Here is a 23,137-nt window from a genome sequence, read left to right on the forward strand (position 1 = left end):
TTTACTTTAAAACTTTTACTATCTACGTATAGAGTCATTACATAATTTATATGAAATATACTATAAATATTTATTTTATATTTTATATTTAGTGTCAGCATTGCACTCGTGCGAAGCCAGGACGGATCGGATGCGGTGCTTTTTGAGTTTATCCCGGACATACATACAGACAAACAGACAAAAATTCTAAAAACTATATTTTTGGCTTCGGTATCGATTGTAGATCACACCTCAAGTATTCTTTTAAAAAAATATTCAATGTATAGTTTTGACTTTCTTACCATTTTATTATATGTATAGATATATATGTTTTGATTCAGACATGTCATTAAATAATATATTATAATTAATTTTATCTCTGTTACTGTTTAGAAATATTTTATCACTAGACAGTCGATTCACCCGATGTCACCCGTACAATTTCACCCGGGCTGAATTTTGATTTCCGGCGGACATTTAATACTCACACAGCATCGTAGTTAGCTTATCGTAATACCTATTTATTATTCCTTTTCTCAATACCAGAATTTAATCAACGAATTTTTAAAGTAAAGAAAAAAGAAAAACAACAATCCCGCAAATACAAATCCGTCGCTGAATTCAGATAAAAAAAATCTGATAGGCGCTTTCCTTATAAAATTCTTAAAGCAAGTAATCTAATCAGACGGTCACAATCGAGTTTATTTGTCTTCAAGAATGAAAATAAAAAAATCATCACGAAACAACCTTTTGCGCCGCGATAAAATGTTATAGAGGCACTTTTTAAACATTTTATATTTGTTATTATCAATTGAATACGTGAATACATATATTTTAAAACAATATTTTCTTTATTAAGTTTGTTTTTATCTATTATTATTATTTATATAATACTGGATTACGTCAAAAAAGTATACACATTAAAATATTTTAAAAGTATTCCGAAAATAAACTAGGAAATGTTTATATGTTTATATCAGTATTTTGACATAATCTCCATAATTTGATGAGAAACTTTTAATAATAGAGCAAATAACACATAATTAGATTTAACAAATTTTCTACTAACATCGTCGAAATCACATCATTTATAAGGGTAAAGATATTAAATATATCTTTTCATTTTTTAAATTATTTAAATTTTTAGTTACATTTTTACTTAATTTTGAATTTTTTATTTTATTTTTTTTATTGTGTTTGTTGTATGTCTGTAAGACATGACATTTATTTGAGACTCCTCAAATAAATGTCTTTCTTTCTTTTTTTCAAATATAAGTATTACATAAAACTAAAAAATCCTATCTTAAAACATTTTACGTAACTGTAACACACGTACACGCTTATAGTACAAAATTAGACAAATGAAAGATATTATTAAATTTTGTTAGCTACTTCATGCTTATTAATTGTACACCACAAATTCATAATATACATACATTAGAAATAGTTTAAAGATGGTTACAAATCATGTAGTACAATGGATTATGGCTTAATAACCCATTTCGGTAAGTTTTTAGATTAAGAGCCGTCGAATCATCTAAGCTCAAAATTAGATCGTTTATTTTTATTTATTTAACAATTTTTAGACGTACAAATTTATATACAAAATATATTTGTCATGGAGACTCACGTATAATGGGTGTGCTTAACCCTATAAGAGATGTCTTCCAGCACACTTTAGTTTAGTTTATCGACATAATTTCGTTCCAAAAAAAAAATTACCCTAACCTATCTAACTTCAAAATGACGGCTCTTAATCTAAAAAAGACTAGCCGCCATTTCTTCCAGACAATACAAAATTAACATAATTAATAATTAAAAAGTTGATTTACAATAAACAAGTGACATAATACAGGTTTCGATAATCTCATAGTACTAACAAAGCGTTAACTAGTTTATTAAGACGTGTCTGCCACACGTATGAAAATTCCGTTTAATTTGGACCGACCCCGCCCTCATCCCTGCGCCCTCCGCCACCTCTCTACGTTCTAAGCTCATTTCCTCTGTGCCGCCTGCTTGAATTAATTTTAAATTAACTTCGGATAAAGCGAAGATCTGCCGGAGTAAATATAAACATAATGTTTGTTTGATAGGCATCATTTGGGAATTAATAAATTAGATCAAAAATAATTTCGTTATCATATTCAATTAATTAATTATTAATTAATTTAAGTTTATGAATAATTTATTAATTGCTTTTGAAGTATTTTAATGCTCATTTTAGTTATTTTTCGTTATTTTTAATTACAAAAAACTAAATTTAGACATCTGAATCATATACAACATTTTAATACATCAGATTGGTCTTATCGATGCATTGGATTCACTATTACTGCGGTTGAGCGCTGCATCGTTAGAACCTAGCGAGTTCCTCCGACTTTTCCAGGTCGTTTGTTTAACCGATGAGAAGTCGTCACTAATACTTCGGGACATCGAAAACTACTAGTCTTTCAACTCATGATAAAATTATGTATCAGTGAGCAGCCATTGCTACTTCCTCTTTGAAATGCATTAAAATATATGTGTCACCTTATTCTGTACAGATCAGCTTCTATGGATTCTATGAATCATTTCATTTCAGAATCAATCGTGTATTAATATACGTTGAGCACTGCTATTTTCATCCGTATCCTCTGCACTATAGTGCACTCTATTTTATGGTATTGATACAACAAAGGCTTCTCCTCCTTCGGAAAAGGAGCGTTGGAGCCTTGGTGTTGTATTTATATCAGTATAAAACCTGAATACTTTTTAATGCAATGAATATGAATGCAAACATATTAAGATTTATTTATTTTTTGTTACACGAAGATTGAAAATATACATCTAATTGAATATATAGAGCCTATTTCACTCAATAGGTTCCAGTGCTATACAAATTTTAAAACAAACATTTTAAGCTTACTTAAATTGCATAAGACTCGCATTACAAAAATCATAAATATTTATTTTAAACAACCATAGACACAAATGTAAATTTTTGAGTGTCTGCAATGACAGTTTGAGTAAACCTGCGTAACAGATGAACAGCGGTAATTGAGTAAGACTTCCCTTGGCAATTGTTTCGATACTATATAAAAATTAACACCAAAAGCAGATATATAACTCTCTTAATATTTACTTTTAATTGTTCTGTAACATTAGATATACATAAAGACATTTTTGTCTTGCGTATTTAACCCCCCCTTACTGCAAGTAGCGGCAACACCGCGGAAGTACGCGGCGTGGCAACGTCGCTACTGCATCGATCACGCCGCCACGCAAACGTACCGATATAAAATACACAACACACACTAACGCAACTTTATTCACGCCTCGAGGTGTTCAGGTCACGTTTAATCATAATAGGACCTCCGGATTGTTTTGACTAATTGCCTTTTCAATTCAGTTTAGTATTTTATTTTAAAGTTTTTATCGGCGTTTTTTGTTATTTATTTAAAATAAATTTGTAACTATACACGTGTAACTTAAAAAAAATAGACCTAAGTATATCTTCCAGTCAACGTTATACGACAACTAAGGGTACTTTTTTTATTTTATAATTATAAATAGAATCACATTATTGTTCTTCAAATATATACTTTTGCATTTTTTCAATTTAATAGGGAATAAGAAACCTAATACCACAGACTTAAAATTGTACGAATGAAAACGGTTTTCTACTTTCAGACGCTATTTTATTTTATACTAAGGCTTTCACAGACTTTAATCGAAGTTCGAAACGGTCTGTCAAAGAGACGATGTTTTCATTACGCTGTTTTTTTTTCAAGAGAGCGTTTTTTAATTTCGCCGTCACGGTTGCAAAGAATGTCTAGAAATGATTGGTCGTTGTATTGAATAAGACTATGCAGTTATGTATAAATACATAAATATACATGGAAGAAATACGCATTGGACGTTATTTTCATTTCTAAAAACGCTGATACCAAAACTGACTATAATTATCTTAGCGAGAATCGTAATAATATAGAGTTCATACACACTATAGTTGATATCTCTTCGCCATCGTTTTATTCATAATGAGGAAAATTTAATCATAGAATACGATAACAGCCTGTCTTTTACAATAGTTGATCTGTGTATTCACACTTATTATAGACCGCCGCATTTCAACACAATCCTTGTTTTTTTTTATACAACTTTGTCGACAAACAAGGTGTACAATGGTAAGCGATTACCGTAGCTTATAGACGCCTGCAAAACCAGAAGCATCGCAAGTGCGTTGGCGACCGTATCCCAATCCTCCCCAGGAGCTCTGGTCACCTTGCTCACCGACAGGAACACAACACTGCTTAAAAGAAGTATTATTTAGCTATTTCCTGATTTTTTTTTATGTCACTAGGTCGGCAAACAAGCGTACGGCTCACCTGATGGTAAGCGATTACCGTAGCTTATAGACACCTGCAACACCAGAAGCATCGCAAGCGCGTTGCCGACCCAATCCCCAATCCCCCCAGGAGCTCTGGTCACCTTACTCACCAACAGGAACACAATACTGCTTGAAAACAGTATTATTTAGCTGTGATCTTCTGTAAGGTCGAGGTACTACCCCAATCGGGCTGCTCCATATTTTGAGCAGGAAATTCCTGCTGTGCCCTACCTCAGTTAAAAAATGATATGCCCTACTATATTCAGATAAAATCATAAAGCTATATTTTTAATCCGATTACAATCACTGATTTTCTATGCAGCATTTTAAGTTTAATATACTTAGAAGAAAACTATTTTATTTGTCCGTGAATCAGCTGGTTACGATGATTTTATTACACTGTTTTCTTATATTCCCCAAATTTGTGCTTTTTATTATTTTGTTTTAGTTTAATCGATACAAACCTATTAAATAAAAATAATGTTGCACAAAAAAGTATTTTAATTTGATTAAAAAAGAATTGTACAATAATAGTATCAAAATGTAGTATTCATTCGACCAAACTTTACCAAGTTCATATTTGGGGAAATGCCGTGATGAATGGTACTTGTAATACTGTTTCGCATTAAACGCCATGCAAACAGCTGAGGGGGCTCCAAGTTTACGAGCTCTCGAAGTGTAACCTTATCTGTATCGCCTACGTGACCGCGTTACAAAATTTTACATACATTCCGTCAAAAATCGTCTCAACGTCATACATACAACATAAATCTATACAAAATAATATAATTGGAGTGTCTTTTTGTAATATTAAAATAAAGGCTTTTTACTGAATGCATAAGAGTGTATACACGGTACATATACCAAAATAACTTTTCACAATTTTTGTCTGTCTGTATGTTTGTCTGTTTGTTCCGGCTAATCTCTGAAACGGCTGCACCGATTTTGACGGGACCTTCACTGACAGATAGCTGATGTAATAAGGAGTAGCTCAGGCTACTTTTATTTTAGAAATTTATTTATTTTACACCTCTGCGAACTGAACAATAATTTTTTGTTAAATTCCACGCGGACAAAGTCGCGGGAACAGCTAGTCGTTAATAAAAAACTTAAATTTTAAATGTCATCACGTTTAAATGTCAAATAGATGTCATGAACACATTCATTTATCGTCATATAAACAATGAAAAATCCTAAAATGAAATAAAAAATACAAATTTCAATATGAAAGCCGACTGAGTGCGGACAATACGTCTATAATTCCACCAATTATATGGACAATAATTAAGATACGAGGGGCCAGTAGAGCAATTTATAGAAAAATAAAACGGTAGATTTTTATTGCCCGAATGTCCAAACGCGGAATAAAAACAATGTGTCGCCGTGGAACAGTTGAAAGCCTACAATGCATTGAGTGAATATTCTGGAGCTATATTGGAAACCACAGCAGAAAATCACTGTTAAAAATTATATTGTTTCATTTCAATTATTATTTGTTCATTGATTAATTGCTGTTGTTTTTACTTTTATATGAGTAAGTATTGTTTTGTACTTCTAATTTCGAAATGACAATAATCGTGTTAGATAAAACTGATAGTGTATAAACAAAGTTCAGTTATTATCTGTTATGCCTAAACAACAATATCTTACAAAAGGAGCACGAACAAAGAAATTGTTGAAAAAGCGTCGTATTGACAAATTATGTAAAATAGTGGTCGTCCAGAGATCGAAATTCGACCACAGTTAAAAATTTAAACTAAATAAAACCAAAAGAATAATGAAAATGAAGAACCTTTTTAAAAAATATCAATTTGACTACAGACTTTGACAATCAACAAAAGAGTAAAGAGTATAAGCGTGTGTGTGTCAAATACATGGTAGTGTATGTAATGTTTTTTTTTTTATCTATTTAATTTATTTTTATGCATAACTTTAAAAAATATTAGCATTCTGCACTCCTTCTCTATAAAACTATAAGTGTGCGAAATGTCATACTCCTCCGTCCGCGCAATTTTCGTAAAAAAGGAGTACAAAGTTTTAGCTTCACGTATTAATATATAGATAAGCGTAGCATTAAAATGTCGTCAACGATTTACGAAAGCTTGAAGTATACAATTAATTTCCCAATTATTAGCATTTATTTATTTAAAAAATATGTAAAATATTTCAATTTCATATAAGCTAAGAAGAAGAGAAGAAGTTAAGTTAAATTGGCTACGTTAGTATTGCTCAATGATAAAAATAGAACGAGTTAAGGTCTATACTAGGCATAATTTTTAAATTCGCATTTTGTTTATTTTGCATGGTATTAGTTCTTAAAAAAGATCTTTAGACGTATAGCTGACAATAGTTCTTCTCATTATAAAATAAATGAGAGGGTTCTATTATAGGCTTCTACAAGAACATTTTATATAGGTGAAAGTAATATAAAGTATACCTTACGATGAGTAGATATATACAATTAGTTTCATCGATTAAAACAATTTCCATCGCAAAATTCCGTGAAAGCTTTCTTGTGAATAAAAACAAACAAAAAAAAAAGATTTATAATCCTTTTCTATTATTTAAACCTTCAAATAATAATTTAATAAAAACTTAATAATTAATTTCAGTGAAAAATATAACAATCACGTTGATGTCGTTAACATATGAAAAGCGATTTCTTTGAGAACCTATCGTGATTTAAACTGAGTAACTTCTATAACACATCGAGTGTAAAATTGCTTCGAAATTATAAACGCTATGCCAACTTCGATTTTCCTCTGTCGCGAGGCAGCGCAATATCGCGAAAAAAAAAAGAACTGAAAGCGACACAAAGCATTCAATTTTCGCCAAACCATCGTCGGATAAGCTCACTAACAGGCTGTCGCGGCCCACAAAGCGCAGTGATTACCAGCGCCGTCGAAGCGCCTCGTCATTATCTCCCTCCCCCCCTCCCTGTTTATTTTTCTCTGATAAAGATTAGCCAGAGTGTTTCGCTATTGGCGGGGCGTGTTGCGAGGGTGCGAGAGGCGGACCGGGGCGGCGTTAAGGGTCGCTCCGCCTACGACAGCGGAACTTACGGGCGCGCTGATAGAGTGTCGGTAGCGCCATGTGTAACGCACGTCTCGATATGATGCGCCCGTCGACTTGATCGCGCCATGCTCGACATCAAAGGATCCGCCGACTACCTCAGTCGGTCGGGCACGTTTACCAACTTCTCGATGCTGTTCGCTGGTGAATATGCTATTTTATTTGTGATTGTGGTGTGAAGTGGCTTCGGTGTTTGTGTACAGGTTTTCTGTATATTTGCATAGATATCTATTTTTAATGTACATGCGTTTCGTTTCGTAAGTACATTGTATTTTTCAAATAGTGAAATGTGTCTTTGCTAGCTTATGACATATTTCTAACACATGCCTGTGTTATTTATTAGAAACATTATTTTTAATTAAGTTATATATAATAGGTTAGGAACAGTTGGTCGATATAGACTTCATACATCCTTGAAAACAACGAATTTTTGTGCTTTGTTCAAAATTTCTTCTATTGTACAGTGCTTTGTATACCGGTATATAAATTGATATAGTTTCAGGCGTACTCATGTAATCTAATGCGTATATTTGTTCGAATGCGTCATTGAAGATTAACATTCCTATTTTTAAGTATTGTTTAAAGAGTACATTTTTGGAACGAAGTTCCTTACGGCGGGCTTGACATTTGGCTGGGCGACTGAATTAAAAAAAAAGGATTATTAAAACCGTAAGAAAAATATATAACGGAAGTGACGTAATATCAGTCACACGACTGTATAATATGACCTTTGTAAAACTAAAATATTACTAGTAAACTTTAAAAAAAAAAATTATTTATGTAATTTTATACTGTCGACAAAAATAAATAAAGACACGTTTTTTTATTTCACTTAATAGTTTGAATTATTATTATTATTTTGTTGATTTATTTTATTTTACGGTATTTGTTATGTTCTAAAATACTAAATCTCCTAAATACTTTTATGTACTTAATTAAAAAACAATCAACAAAAAAAAAATCAAGAACTACAAAATATATATAAAGTTCATCATTTTTTTTTTACAATCTAGAACCTTAATAAGTATTTTTGCACAAGATTGACATACGAGTATTTGGCGACGCATACGGTGCCACGTGTTTGCTTAGTGCTCTGTTCCTTTGAGCTTAAGCTACACTTTCACGTGTTGTTATACAGCCTATAACCTATAATCTTCTTTAATCAACAACCTTTTGATGATTTTTTTTTTTATTTAATCGCTAGTCTCTGAAATTAATCTTTAAAATGTATAGTAAACAAACACTATTATTTTAAAAAGTCAGGAATGAAATTAGAAACCTCTGCATACTTAGGAAGTTTTGACGAGCTTTACTACTACTATTCGATTAAATCTAATATATAAAATTCTCGTGTCGCGGTGATTGTAGTTAAACTCCTCCGAAACGGCTTGACCGATTCTCATGAAATTTAGTGTGCATATCGGGTAGGTCTGAGAATCGGCCAACATTTATTTTTCATTCCCCTAAGTTATAGGAGGGGGGGGAGGATTGAGAAGGTTAATAAAATATATGGCAAAACAACGTTTGCGAGGTCAGCTAGTCGTAATTATGAGCAATTATATTTTCTTTCTATAAAACTGACTGTCTTTAAGTGTAAGTTACACTTACCTACAGACAGTCCTACCGTGAAATTTAGTTATATTACTTCAAACTTTTTTGGGCTTTCGAAAAAATTTAAAACGTAGTTGTCATAAAATAATTTTTGCAATTTTTGTACTAATACTTCCTTAAATTAGTTACTTTGTACTTGTATTATTTTTTTGTTTTAAATATTTTGCCGCTCTTTCAAATGACAATTTAGCACGTATTACGTTTCATAACTTTAGGTATAATTTAAAAAACGAAGTTACAAACATGATTTCCAATCTATTCTTAACACATTTATAAAAATCTTTATCATTGCGAAAGGTCGATAAGAATGCAATTCAAAGTTAATATTATCATTACATTCATCGTAGTCTTTCTCTTACGTTGATTTAAATGTATTGTCAGTTGTGACCCAATATTGGTCATCATTCGGCGATACCGCGAACCATAATATATATATATATATATATATAAGAATCATATGTTATTTTTGGAATTTACTGCTTAAGAAACGATACAAGGCGCGCAGTATGAAAAATATGCGAGGAATCAAAACGTGTGAAACAACGAAAAACAGTTTCGCGGAGAGCCACGCTTAGAGTTACCCTTTACAGTTTGAAGTTTTTTATGTAGGACTAGCTGTGCCCGCGACTTCGTCCGCGTGGAATTTCACAAAAAAAGTTTTTGTTCAGTTCGCAGAATTGTAAAAAAAATTCTAAAATAAAAGTAGCCTGAGTTACTCCTTATTACATTAGCTATCTGCCAGAGAATGTCCCGTCAAAATCGGTTTAGCCGTTTCAGAGATTAGCCCTAACAAACAGACAGACAGACAGGCAAAAATTATAAAAAATGCTATTTTGGTCTATGTATCGTGTATATATCCATATGCATTTAGTAAAAAGTGGTTATTTCAATATTACAAACTGACACTCCAATTTTATATACTCGTATTTGTAAGGAAGTAGTCATAGATAGAGTAAGCGTATAATAGTTTACCAGCATTTAACTTATCGATACGAATAGCAGCAATTAGTTTTGATTTTAGAGTTTAATTATTTTAAGGTAAGTGTAGATAATTTGATCCCTTTAATAGGACATTTAACCGCCTCCAAAAATGGAGGAGGTTACTCAATTCGACCGGATATATATATATTTTTTTATGTATGTTCGGGGATAACTTCGTCGTCTATAAACCGATTTTGATAATTATTTTTTTGTTGGAAAGGAAATATCCCAAGTATGATACCATGATAAGAAAACCAGGATCTGATGATGGAATCCCAGAGAAAACGAGGGAAACACTCGAAAATCGTCTTGATGACTAGCGCGTTTGTTAATTTTATTCGTCTACTTGCGTTGTATTATTTGTCTATGTAACTGAACTCGGTTTTTATCGTTTGCGAGCAAACACAATTATAATTTTTAAATATCACAGTAATCATTTTTGAGGAGTTAATTCCAAGCACGGGCCGGAACTGACACACAATTTTTAATAAATGCCTTTCAATGGTCAATGCTTCGGTAGGATGTGATTCTTGGATCCGGAATCTGGATATATACCTACACAGCTCATGCCACGCTATCGTGATATACAATGACAAATCGCTATTGTGATACAGACAAACATATATAATATTACTATAGATATTCGTTCTAGTGCACAGCGTATTGATTTCACACATCGAATATGATTAGACAAGGATGCCATGAAGAATCCTACTTACAAATGGAAAAGCTTCAGAGGACTGATAGATTTTTTTTAATCTCTCACACAAAAAGTAATAAGCTTATTGTATTGAAACTTGGTACGAAAATAGTCATAATACATGAGTTACTTTTTATTTTGTTATTTTTGCATTATCGGATATAACGTGGGTGAAAACGCTACCCGCAACTATCACCTAAATAAACTAAACCACGGTACACGCACTGGCATATATTCACATCAACAGAAATTAGAAATACTTTTCTGGATATTTTTCTATAAAGGAATCAAAAGACATATCAGTCAGTTGAGCCAATTGCAGTCCACTGCTGGACATAGGCCTCGCCAAGTTCGCGCCAGACATCCCGGTTTTCCGCAATCCTCATCCAGCCTACACCAGCAATCTTACGTAGACCGTCGGTCCAATATATCAAAAAGACATATGCTACCAATTAATTCTTTTGATGACTTATAATATGTCTGTAACTATAAATACTGCAGCGTTAACATGACACAATAGTGTGAAGTATCGTACGCACACAAATTGTCGTACGAATATGGTCTTTTTCTAAAAGTCACTTTGCTGGAACTAGTAGAATCGAATATTGAATATTTCGGATTGCGTTATAAAACTCATTTTTTTATTTTTTGAGCTATTAAAAATGTGTCATGATAATTCATCTTTTTTGACACTAGGAATTATTTCTTTCTTCATCTCTCCAAAGTGAATTTCGGATTGCCAAGTAAGTTTCTAATATTGACTTGAATCGTGTCAAGTTTCATTAAATATCTGCAGAGTTTCCAGATAGACATAGAATAATGAAAAATGAATTACGCCTATCGCTTTAATAAAAAATCTTCAATCTGTAGACAACCTTTTACAGTTTTATTATTAGTTCAAAACATATCATGAACTTTGTATTAAAAGGAGGAAAAAGTAACTATTTTTGATTTTTGTTTCCCGATCTTATGTTACCGAATAAAGCCAAACATTGTTCTGAATCTGTTTAGCCAAAACAAATTTGCGCGGCCATGTCCTATTGCAATCGATTCAGTAGTTTTTTTTTTTTTAAATAAACATTTTATACTCATCTTCATATTTTACCTAATAAATTTTGGCATTTTACAAGCACATATAGCATAGAAATTAATAACTATATAAGTTTTAACATAATATAGTTACACTTAGTTTTATTTATCGATTTAATAATAAAGTTCCCTAAAATTTTATCAAACATAAATCTAGTATTTGATCGACAATATATCACGAAGTATTTATATAATCCTTCCATATATACTCGTAAAATAATATATTTATATTCAAAATCGTATTCGGAATCAAATCTCTTTATTCTAGTAAGCTTTAGAAGAATTTGTATCATGTCACATTGTGCTATTATATTATCATTTGAGAAAACGTACCGATTTTTAATAAATTACTATTCGTTCAACATTGATAAAATTATTTAAAATAAGGGGCATTTTGTTCCCTGTACGTACTAAATTAAACCTATTTGATATCCAAATCAGCAAAGAAAAGCAACCAAAAAACTCCAAAAACTCTATTATAAACAATTTCTTATACATACACATACACAAATACGCATTCAAATGATTATACCACTTAAAAAAACACGTATTCAAAAGTGAAGTGACAAAATGCATACGAACAAGCGTTAATATGCCCATTTACAGTTTCAAGATTCCTTTAAAACTTGCCACTCTACCCCACGGCTTATAGCACTTCCAAAGGACGTAATGATAGCGGAATAGCTTCATCCTTTAATCACCGTCTCTTGTCGCATAGTCTACTTCGCAGCCATGACGGGTACAGAGGGTTTTAGTATAAATAGCACGTGTTCGAAATGTTTTTGACTGACAATTTATTTGTTTGAAATTTTGAAGAAGATTATTTTTTACGTTTTTGAAAGACCTTGAAAAGTCAACGTATTGTCCCTACTTATAAACGCATAACGTATATTTTGACAAACCTTTCTTTGTTACAGTTAATGGAAGTGGTATAAATAATCAAATAAACAGGTTTAAATCATTACTTACTAGCCTATTACACTGCTTCGTACATTATAATTTAATGACAGCGATGTTGACTGTTTGGTTTTCTGACGGCTATGTGCATGTGCAGTCGTGTAATTAAATGATCGGACAGATATTTTTTTATCACTTATTACGACTTAATATCTTTTCGGCGTATATATTTTTTTAAATACATATTTTAAGTAATCTTTATATTACTTATGATTATCATGAACAAAGTTTATTAGCAACTTATAATATAATAATAATAATTAGATAAATAACATTAAACTAAAAAACCTTAAGTATATATATATACATAATATAATAATTAAAAAATATTATTAAAAGGAGTCCCTTTAGGCAAGGTTCCGAAGATACTGGCAGCGTTCCCCCTTTGAATAGCTAGACTAATTCTTTGTCCGAAGTAGCTGCCAGCTCTTCGGTCTCCTGTGACGTCGAATAACCTTTTCGATATTTCCTTAAAAAGGGTTATAGCACTAGGACCCCACGGACCAAGGGTCTCGACACCGAATGGGACAAAATCATATTCGGAGCCTAGACCCCTGTATTTGTCTGCTTTTGTTTTTTCCGCCGCTTCACAAGCCGCACCAGCTCTGTTGTTGGTTCCATGTAGATGGGAAGGGGCCAGCGTGTCTGAACAGGTTGCATCCCATACCAGCACCCGGCCCATCTTCCATGGAATCAAATTCATACCGTCCGGTCTCTTGCCATCGTCTCTTGCAATACCAGTCGGCTCAAGTAGACTTGGCACGTTGACGGTGGCAAGGGACCGGCGTATGATATCGTTAAGTGCGGCATGTCTCGAGAAGCGGCCTGCACTTTTTAGGCATGACAGACCGTGATGTCCTAGCTTATCGACATCACTGCCACAGGGACATTTATGAGGACCGCAGACCGGAACCCCAAGCCGTAGACAGGTTGCGATTCGGAGCGTGTCAGGCTCAAGAAATGTTCCTGTATTTGTCGAAGGGTACGCGTGAAGCCAGTAGCCGGCCTCATGCGTACCCACGGCCAAAAGCCTAGCACGCGCCGAGCCTGTACTACAACTTAAAAGATTTTCATAAGTCAATTTGCAGTTTTAAGTAATTGTGTAAATATGTTTATTGTTACTTCCGTCTTCAACAAATTTTTGGTAGTAAATTTGTCCAAATGAATAAGCAACTTGTTACCCTTCGAAATATTTATTATTTATTTTACGAAATATGTATTATTATAAGTAGATTTTTTTGTTTTTTCTCACTATATTATATAATTTATTATTTTTTATTATCTATCTATATAGAATTTATTATTACACATTTTATTATCTCTATTATTCATATGTGTGTAAAATGTTATTTTGGTATACGTACAGTGTATACATTCATGTGTATTTAATAAAAAGCGGTTCTTTTAATATGACAAACAGACACTCCAATTTTATTTATTTGTATAGATTATCTACGCTTATTAAATTATGACACAAAATAATTTGATAAAAATGTTAATGAATTCAATTCAAACATTAATGAATTAACTAAAATACTGGCAATTGTAGGTTTTAATTATTGACTAAAACAAATTAATCAAGATTTTTTAGGCTTTCTTACACAAACGTCAAAACAATATTACTAAGATTCCTCTGTATCTCCATTCGTCTATTTCTTATTGAAATTACAATTTACCTACAAAAGCTAGTTTTATTGTCAATATAAATTAAAAAATTATAAGTTTTATAAATGTAAGAAAGTAGTGCACATCTTCGCACTAATTTCTTTACTTACTTTTGCTCTTTTTAAACAAAAATGGTGTTAAATATTATAAGGCGACATAGAACTCTTGTACTTAATAGATTTTCTTAATCATTTATTCAGCAAAACAAGATTTACTACCTATATTTAAGATTACGTAAACGTAGAAATTCGTAGCCTGACTCACGTAGCAATAGTGCGTAGCTGTGTCTACACACATTCGTAGTACAGTACTTATAGCAGTATTACGTACATTCAGCAGCTAATAACATACATAACAATAATTTTTGTATATATAATAACAACAATGGTTTTTGGCTGTTGCACTGGTAGTTGCGGGTTCGATCTCCGCACTGCATATAAAATTTAGATACAAAAATTCCTTGTTACTTTTTTCTTTTCAACAGTTAATATTTTGTTTAATATATATGGTACAAATGTAATATTAATATCTATATATTAATTGAAACTAGTCGATATGTGCGGTTTTACACGCTTTAAAAGTGACGGTTACTACTCTGCTTATTGTATACTAGCTGACCCGGCGAACCTCGTATCGCCTAACACAAACTTTATCGTATGGTATTAAAGTTCAAATTGACTTTTAAGTATTATCACAAATCTTTTGTATGGGAGTATAGAAAAGTGTTGTTTTTAGATTTTTTCAGGAATTTTTAATTTTTTTTTTTTAGAATTTTTCTCTCCGTAAGAACCATCCTCGTACTTCAAGGAATATTAAAAAAAAAGAATTAGCGAAATCGGTCCAACCGTTCTCGAGTTTTGCGCTTAGCAACACATTCAGCGACTCATTTTTATATTATAGAGATATGTCATAATAAGATGTATGTGTGAAGTAACAGACAGCCCAACAAAATTGTCAAACGTGAATTCGACATTTATAGCCACAATAAAGTCAAAAGATGTCGATGCTAAGTTTTTTTTTTGTATTCATTTACGATTCAACTAGGCCGAAACATTTCTAGAAGGCAGCTAAAGGAGAATTCAGTTGGGCTGGGCGGTGTTTGGCAGGGATCGCCGAGTCTTAACTTCGAAGACTTTGGAAAACTTGATGACAAGTCTTCGATGAATGCGTCCGGCCTATTTTGACATCGGTGCTCAGACGTAGACACTGATAGTCCACAAGTTTAAAGTCGCTCAACGTGCTATGGAGCCGGTTATACTTAGGGTCTCTCTCAAAAATAGGGTCAGAAATGAGACTATCTGTGAGGGAACAAAAGTAATCTGTAGAATCAGCATATTGGACAAGCAGTAAGCTCAACTCAAGCAACTCAGCAAGGTCAACTTTGTGGCAGGACCGATGGGTGACGGAGCAGACGTGTCTTATAGTGGAGACCGCGTGTTGGGAAATACAGTGTGGGACATCGTTGGACCGACGATCAACGTAAAATCGCCGGTGAAGGCTGGATGAGGATTGTGGAGAACCGGGATGTTTGGCGGGAACTTGGGGACGCATGTGTACAGCAGTGGACTGCGATAGGGTGAAGCGAGCGAACGAGCGATTTATACAAAACAACTTCATTACTATTTTATTGCTGTTGCTTATAAAGTAATAAACTTTACTTCTCGACGGAGTATCAGGATGGCGATGCGTTAATATTTTTGATGTAATGATAATTATTAATAAAAGTAAACTGTATTATTCATATAACGCCCAACTAAGTTAGTTGCTTCGACCAATAACACCAATGCGTCACCAACTCGACGAAACTTAGAAAAAACATTTTGTAAGGTATACTTCTATGTGTACAGTATGAACACGAATGTCATAATATGGTGAAGATTTTAAACGCCACATAATTAGGAAATGAGCTCCTCTTTTTGTTGGTGGAAGATTGAAGTTTGATACCCTGCGGTGTTCCTTTGTGGTTTGTTTAGTTTTGTCCAATAATCTTCCGGTTTTTTTAAATAAACATATCACTTAAAAATCGTATATATACCAAATCAGTCATAACTTCATTTCTTTTTTATATACAACTAGGTAAGCGATTACCGAAGCCTATAGATGCCTGCAACACTACAACCATCGCAAGTATGTTGGCGACCCTACCATCAGTCGCCCCAAGGAGCTTTGGTAGCCTTACTCACACAGGAACACAACACTGCTTGTAAACGGTATTATTTACCTGCGGTCTTCAAAATTATTTATTTAAGTATGTTTAAAATACTCTTCAATTAATTCATAGTTAACGTAAAGCTACAACAAATTTGAAAAGAAACACAGTTATAGCTATTTGCACCGATTTTAAATGGTTGACGACAGAGTGGAGTCGCTTTGCGCAACATGCAGAGGTCGCAAACATTTTAGGTAGCGATTCCTTGAGATGCATACTCATACGACATTTTTTTCTATTTTATACTAGCTGTGCCACCAACTTCGCCTACGTGTAATTTAACTAAACTAAAATATAAGTAGCCTAAGTTACTCCTTATTACATCAACTATCTGCCAGTTAAAGTCCCGCCAAAATCTGTCCAGCCGTTTTAGGGACTAGCCGGAACAAACAGACAGACAGACAGACATTATAAAAAACGGTTATTTTGGTATATGTACTATGTATACATACAAATTAATTTGGTAAAAAGCGGTTATTTTTAACCGACTTCCAAAAAAGGATCTACGTTGTATTACTCGTCGATGTAATTGAAATCGGTTTTTTTTCGTTTGCGAGCAAACACAATTATAATATTACAAACAGACACTCCAATTTTATTTATTTGTACAGATGTAAGTAAGATAAATGTCTACAAGGTAGACACTAATACGAGTACATACACAATAAACAGTACAAAATCGGCAGTACAAATCGACTTCAATCAAATATGCAGCTTTCCAATTTCTTTGTATTAATGATATTTTTTTTTTCAGATGCATCATACAAAAGCACGTGGTCTACACATGCAACGTCACAGGGTACGCAAGGTGAGCATTTATATAATAACTGAAATATAAATAAATAATAAATAATTTTATAAAGCAGATAGGTACCTACGAATGTGCTTCTACAAATGGTTTTTGCTCCTAATCTTCGAATTATATATTCATGTATATTCATATTCTTTTATAGCACACTAGCTTCTACCCGCGACTTCGTCCGCGTGGACTCCGTTCCTATTTGTCTTAGCGTGATGATATATAGTTTATAACCTGCCTCAATAAACGGGCTAACTAACACTGAAACAATTTTTCAAATCGGACCAGTAGTTGCTGAGATTAGCATGTTTAAGCAAACAAACAAACTCTTCAGATTTATAATTTTAGTATAGTGGACACATAATAATGCTCCTCTATAAATATTTACGTACTGTCTTCTACGAATACATTAATATACGATTTTTTTTCAATATTAGATCGATAAATCCAAAGGTAAACTCGTAGGTCACATGTCTAAGAAAAGTAACGTCTGATGACGGCTAGTTTTATTACTTACTAGCGACCCGCCCCGGCTTCGCACGGGTGCAATGCTGATACTAAATATACTACAGAATGTCTTTATTTATAGTGTGAAGCTAGCTTATAGCATGGTTATTAACATAATAACAATAACATTCAAATATTTGTCGTTAGATTAGGTACACGTTGTTACAGATTGCGTTGAAGAAATAAAGGTTCACTGCTCGTTCCCGGTGGGTGATAGCATGATGATATGTAGCCTATATGTTGACCCGACTTCTTAATAATATTCGTGCCAAATTTAAAGTAAATCCGTGCAGTACTTTTTGAGTTTATCCCGGACATACATACAGACAAACAGACAAAAATTCTAAAAAGTATATCTTTGGCTTCGGTATCCATTGTAAATCACACCCAACATATAAACAACAATATACAAATATTCTTTTAAAAAAATATTCAATGTACAATTTTGACTTTCCTACCATTTTATTATATGGATAGATTAATTTTTTTTCTAACGTATCTAACACACACATGCACTTATATTATAAAAGGTAATGCATATAAAATCTATAAATTAATAAAAAAAAATGTAATAAAATTATAAACACATACCTACTTGTATGAAAGAAAGGCCCCGCTCTAACTAAGTTAAAATAAATTAATACACAGAAAATATAATTAACATGTAAACATTAGGTACATGTACGCGCTGAGTTACGTCAGTAAGAATTCGATTGCGTGCTAATATTCTGTGTTGTAATATTTCGTTACTGTAAATTTTTTACGCCTCAAAATCAAAACAGAGGGGATCTAAAACGAAACGCTGGCCCGATCGACGAGCGCGGGTCCGCCACGCGCCGTATTCTGTACTACAATACAAACTTAATTCTTTGATTGACATTTACAATATTTCCGTAAGTGACGCAATATGATGATTATCATTATACTCGAAATATAGGGAGGCATTATCTTCGCACGCTTCACTGACACGGTCCCTTATTGCGTTGAAAATTTCTTGACTTTCGAGCTACGAAATTGTTGAAATAGACCTAGAGATACGTTTTTTGTTAATATAACTCGAAATGTACACGTGTTCCTCAATATATTTTAAAATAATTATAAAGATAAATTATAAGATAAAGTTTACATATTGCATTTATGTGCAAAATTGTTCAACTGGTTTTAATTTTATAAATTTAGTAGGTACGTATACAAATAAATTATTTAAACAAAATCAAGTTAAAATGTTTATGTATCGATCAATGACTTATTAGCTTATGATTAATAGAGTGTCGATGACATAGACCAAATCCAAGTCGATATAATGAAGAGTTGTCGACGTCGCGTCGCCGCGTCGTCGCGTCGACCCGTGACGACTTAATGCCCCCGGACAATAGTTACAAACGATTTAGGCTCACCCCAGGGAGCTATTATATTCGACGCTATTATCGAAACACTCAATAATATGCATGCGATAAAAATAGTTATTATCTAAATATATATTCTTGCAAATTAGAGCTTACAATAAACTCTTTAAATTTGTTATCAAAATATCTTGACCAAGTTGATAAAATTGTATAATTATTTCTATAATCAATTATTAAGTAGGTATCAAAGAACAGTAAAATTTCCATTTCGCATAAAGCACAAAAATGTTTTAATTACAACAAATTATCTTTTTCTAGGACATTGATAGTATATAAAAAGGTAGTGTTCAAATTAATCGTGTTAATTATTTCCATTCGTTTAGTTTTCGATAAAACAATAATCCCTACATATCGAACGCTCTTTGAATAATACATTCAAGTTAACCTCCGAGCCTGCGTCCCTCGAGACCATTTCAAAATGAATTATAAATAAGCTGGCTACAACTTTATTTAAACTAAACGATATTCATTAGGCGAGATTTGTGAGGCGACGCCCCTAATAACTCCCTTAATTCGGAATACTTATTAATACCGCTCATTAGTCGAATACATTTTTAAAATTTCTTTACACTTACATAATAAATGAAATTTTTTTGCTTTACGTCCAAATTTGCATAAATTGCATTACACTTTCTTCTCTATTTTGAGTAGATAGAGATTGTTTTTATTGTTTTATGATATTCTTGCTAGCTTAAGAATAACGTCGATGTAAAACTAAATCAAGCGCTAGAGTTTAATAAAAAAAAATGACGTATTAATAAAACGTGTCACGGTATGTACGAAATAAGAATTTGCAAGCGGAGACTTAAAAAATAAACCGATATTTTAAACCAGGGTGCGCTGAAAGGAGACGAAGCTAGCGGCGGCTTCGAAAATTAACTGAGAGTGGCATTTACCCACCGTTCTCCATCCTCTTCTATTGTACGTGATTTATAATGAGTGTGGAAGAGATGGATTAAAGAGGAAAACTTGCTTTAGGAGAGGGAAACCATAAGCGCCCTATTGTTTTGCGTGCCTTGAAGCGAAAACGAGAGCTATACCTATCTAAGTGTATATTATTAGACGGATGATGTGATTTAAAATGGAAATCGTAATATTTTCATCGCTTTCGGTTGAGATTATACTTGTAATGTTATATTTAATATTTAAAAGATTCGTTCTAATAATAATTATTATTAAATCGTCAAGTGGGTATATTCTTTTTTTAATTCTAGACACACTACATTCCAACTCAGAAAGACATGTAATAAATCATGAAAATTAGTAATTACTACTATTAGTCGTTCTTATTAATGCAATTTCCAACTACTATAACTAAGTTCAAAATTTAACGGAACTTCACAACCACCAACCGACTCATCTCCGTCCTGTCTTCACCATTCTACGTGACATTAGCAAAATAATCTATGCTAACACGGCACAATTACACATGACATGTAAACAAGAACTGAATGTAGTTGAATGTTGATAACCTATTTGTTAGTTTGTTTTTTAAAGGTTTGTTTGGTTGATCAAGGTACGGGTTGAAACAAAGATACGCCTAAACTATTTAATAGATTCTATGATTAGCATTTAGATTCAAGAAAAATAATAAAATGAACAATAAAATATATACATTTCTTATTCCTCCTTCTCAAAATCTGGAGCAGCCCATCTGGGGAAGTACCTCTCAACCTAACAGAAGATCACAGCGAAATAGAACTTTTCTCAAGAAGTGTTGTGTTTTTGTGGTACGTAAGGTACGACATAGGACACGTATAGGCTACGATGACCGTATACCATCATGTGGGCCGTACGCTTGTTTGCCGACCTTGTCGTAAAAAAAGCATAAATAAAAAATAAATAAACAAAAAATTGAAATAAGGTTTTGTCATTGTGAATTAGAGCTATTGAAAAAAAAGTGTTACTGAAAAAAAAATCGTTGATCTTAGGATAATTTTGATAGGTAATTCTATCAAAATTATCCATACAAATATTATAACGAAAAGGTTTTGATCTTTATAATTAATTTGTGAACTGAAAGAAACAGCATAAAATTCGATCGAAACCGTTATTCAATACACTTGATTTCAAGCCATGAGATGTAAATGTTTATTTTATTCCATAATAATTAATACATTCATTATTTGATCTTGCGGTAATTTTAACAAAGCTTGCTACATTTACTTTGTTATACCTCGGGGTATTTCTATTAACATTTTTTCCGATAAATTTTATCACTGTTTAAGTATAATAATTGCTAATGATTTAATCAATTACATGCAATAGTACATTATTATGTTTTCAATTTCGTTTTCAATTCCTTTTTTTTTATCTTATAATTGAAGGTGTTTGGTCACGAGTGATCATGTCACCCCTATAGGATTTAATTCTTATTTATACTTTTGTTTCATTACTTATCATTACATAGTATTAAACAAGGTCACTTCCCGCTGTCTGTATCCTTAGGTCTTTAAAACTACGCAACGGATTTTGATTCGGTTTTCTTTAGTAAATAGAATAATTCCAAAGGAAGGTTTATATGTATAATACATTCATAATATAGTAGAAGATCATTGATAGTTTTTGCAACCATGCGAAGCTGGGTTGGGTCGCTAGTTTTTAATCTAACAGTAATTAATCCGATAATTATAATTTAATTTTGTAAGCAAATAATATTTGAAAGTGTTAACCCATTCAATTGTATGGCTCATTGATTAAGACTAACTTTATTTTAATTATTTTATAACTAGCTGCCCGGACAGACTTCGTTCTGTCAAAATTTAATAGTAAAAATTACTTTTTTTTTGTATTAAAGCCTTTCTCCTGGCTTCCTTTCCCGGGCATTAAGGGTCGAACCATTCTCGATTTATGCGCTTAGCAACATTCATTTTTATTTATATAATATTATCATTGTTTGTTATTGTAATTTTTACGTACACGTGTTTGATTCAATAGAATCAGCGTAAAACCGATAATAAGGATAACGCTTAGTTTTTACGATATGCTGTGCATGATGCATCAATCTTCTTGGTATTAAATAAATGAAGGAAATTGGGTCGATAGTCTTGACTGAATGGATGAATGGTCATACATCTCGGTACCTCGATATATCGTCAGTCGATATGACATCTCTGCAGATAATTATAAGAATAACATCATACATGTGGCGTACTATATGTACGTAAAACAAAATTGTACATGATTACACACATCACTTTTTTTCTCTTACTCTTACGCTCCTTTGATTCAATACTCTTAACTTAATATGGCATATTTAATTTTTTTTACATATCAAAATCAAAATCGAAATTAAGTTTATTAAAATAGGCTTCAAAAGCAACTTTGAATCGTCATCTTACAAAATTAAATTTTAACTATCGTTGACGACACGTTGGCGCAACGGTAACAGCACTAGTTTGTGGCTGTTACACTGGTAGTTGCGGGTTCAATCCCCGCACATTACAAAATTTGTATTGGCCATAGGTATATGTTTGCCGTGGTCTGGGTGTTTGTGCAGTTCTTGTAGGTCACAGCACCGTGCCTCAGAGAGTACCTTAAGCAGTCGGTCCCGGTTGTTATCATGTACACCTGATAGCGATCGTATTGTACTGTACCTACTGATCGTATTGTACTGTGTGAATACGGTACTAAAGAATATAGCCACCCCCCTCTCATCCCGTGGGTGTCGTAGGAGGCGACTAAGAGACAACACAGTTCCACTACCATCTTGAAACTTAAAAAGCTGACCGGTGGCGGGATAACCATCTAACTGCTGGCTTTGAAATACACAGGCCGAAGACGGGCAGTAGCG

At 32.8% G+C, this 23,137-nt stretch overlaps 1 protein-coding gene across 1 annotated transcript in view; it reads left to right on the forward strand.

Annotated features, from left to right (window-relative positions):
* LOC123668514 (DNA-binding protein D-ETS-3) overlaps positions 1 to 23,137 on the forward strand; it is an 83,651-nt gene that overhangs the window by 21,255 nt on the left and 39,259 nt on the right. The window contains exon 4 of the mRNA XM_045602249.1: positions 17,387 to 17,440. Coding sequence (XP_045458205.1) covers positions 17,387 to 17,440 — 54 coding nt within the window. The remainder of the gene's footprint in view (positions 1 to 17,386; positions 17,441 to 23,137) is intronic.

The sequence above is a fragment of the Melitaea cinxia genome, chromosome Z (genome assembly GCF_905220565.1).
Source record: "Melitaea cinxia chromosome Z, ilMelCinx1.1, whole genome shotgun sequence".
Lineage (NCBI taxonomy): Eukaryota > Metazoa > Arthropoda > Insecta > Lepidoptera > Nymphalidae > Melitaea > Melitaea cinxia.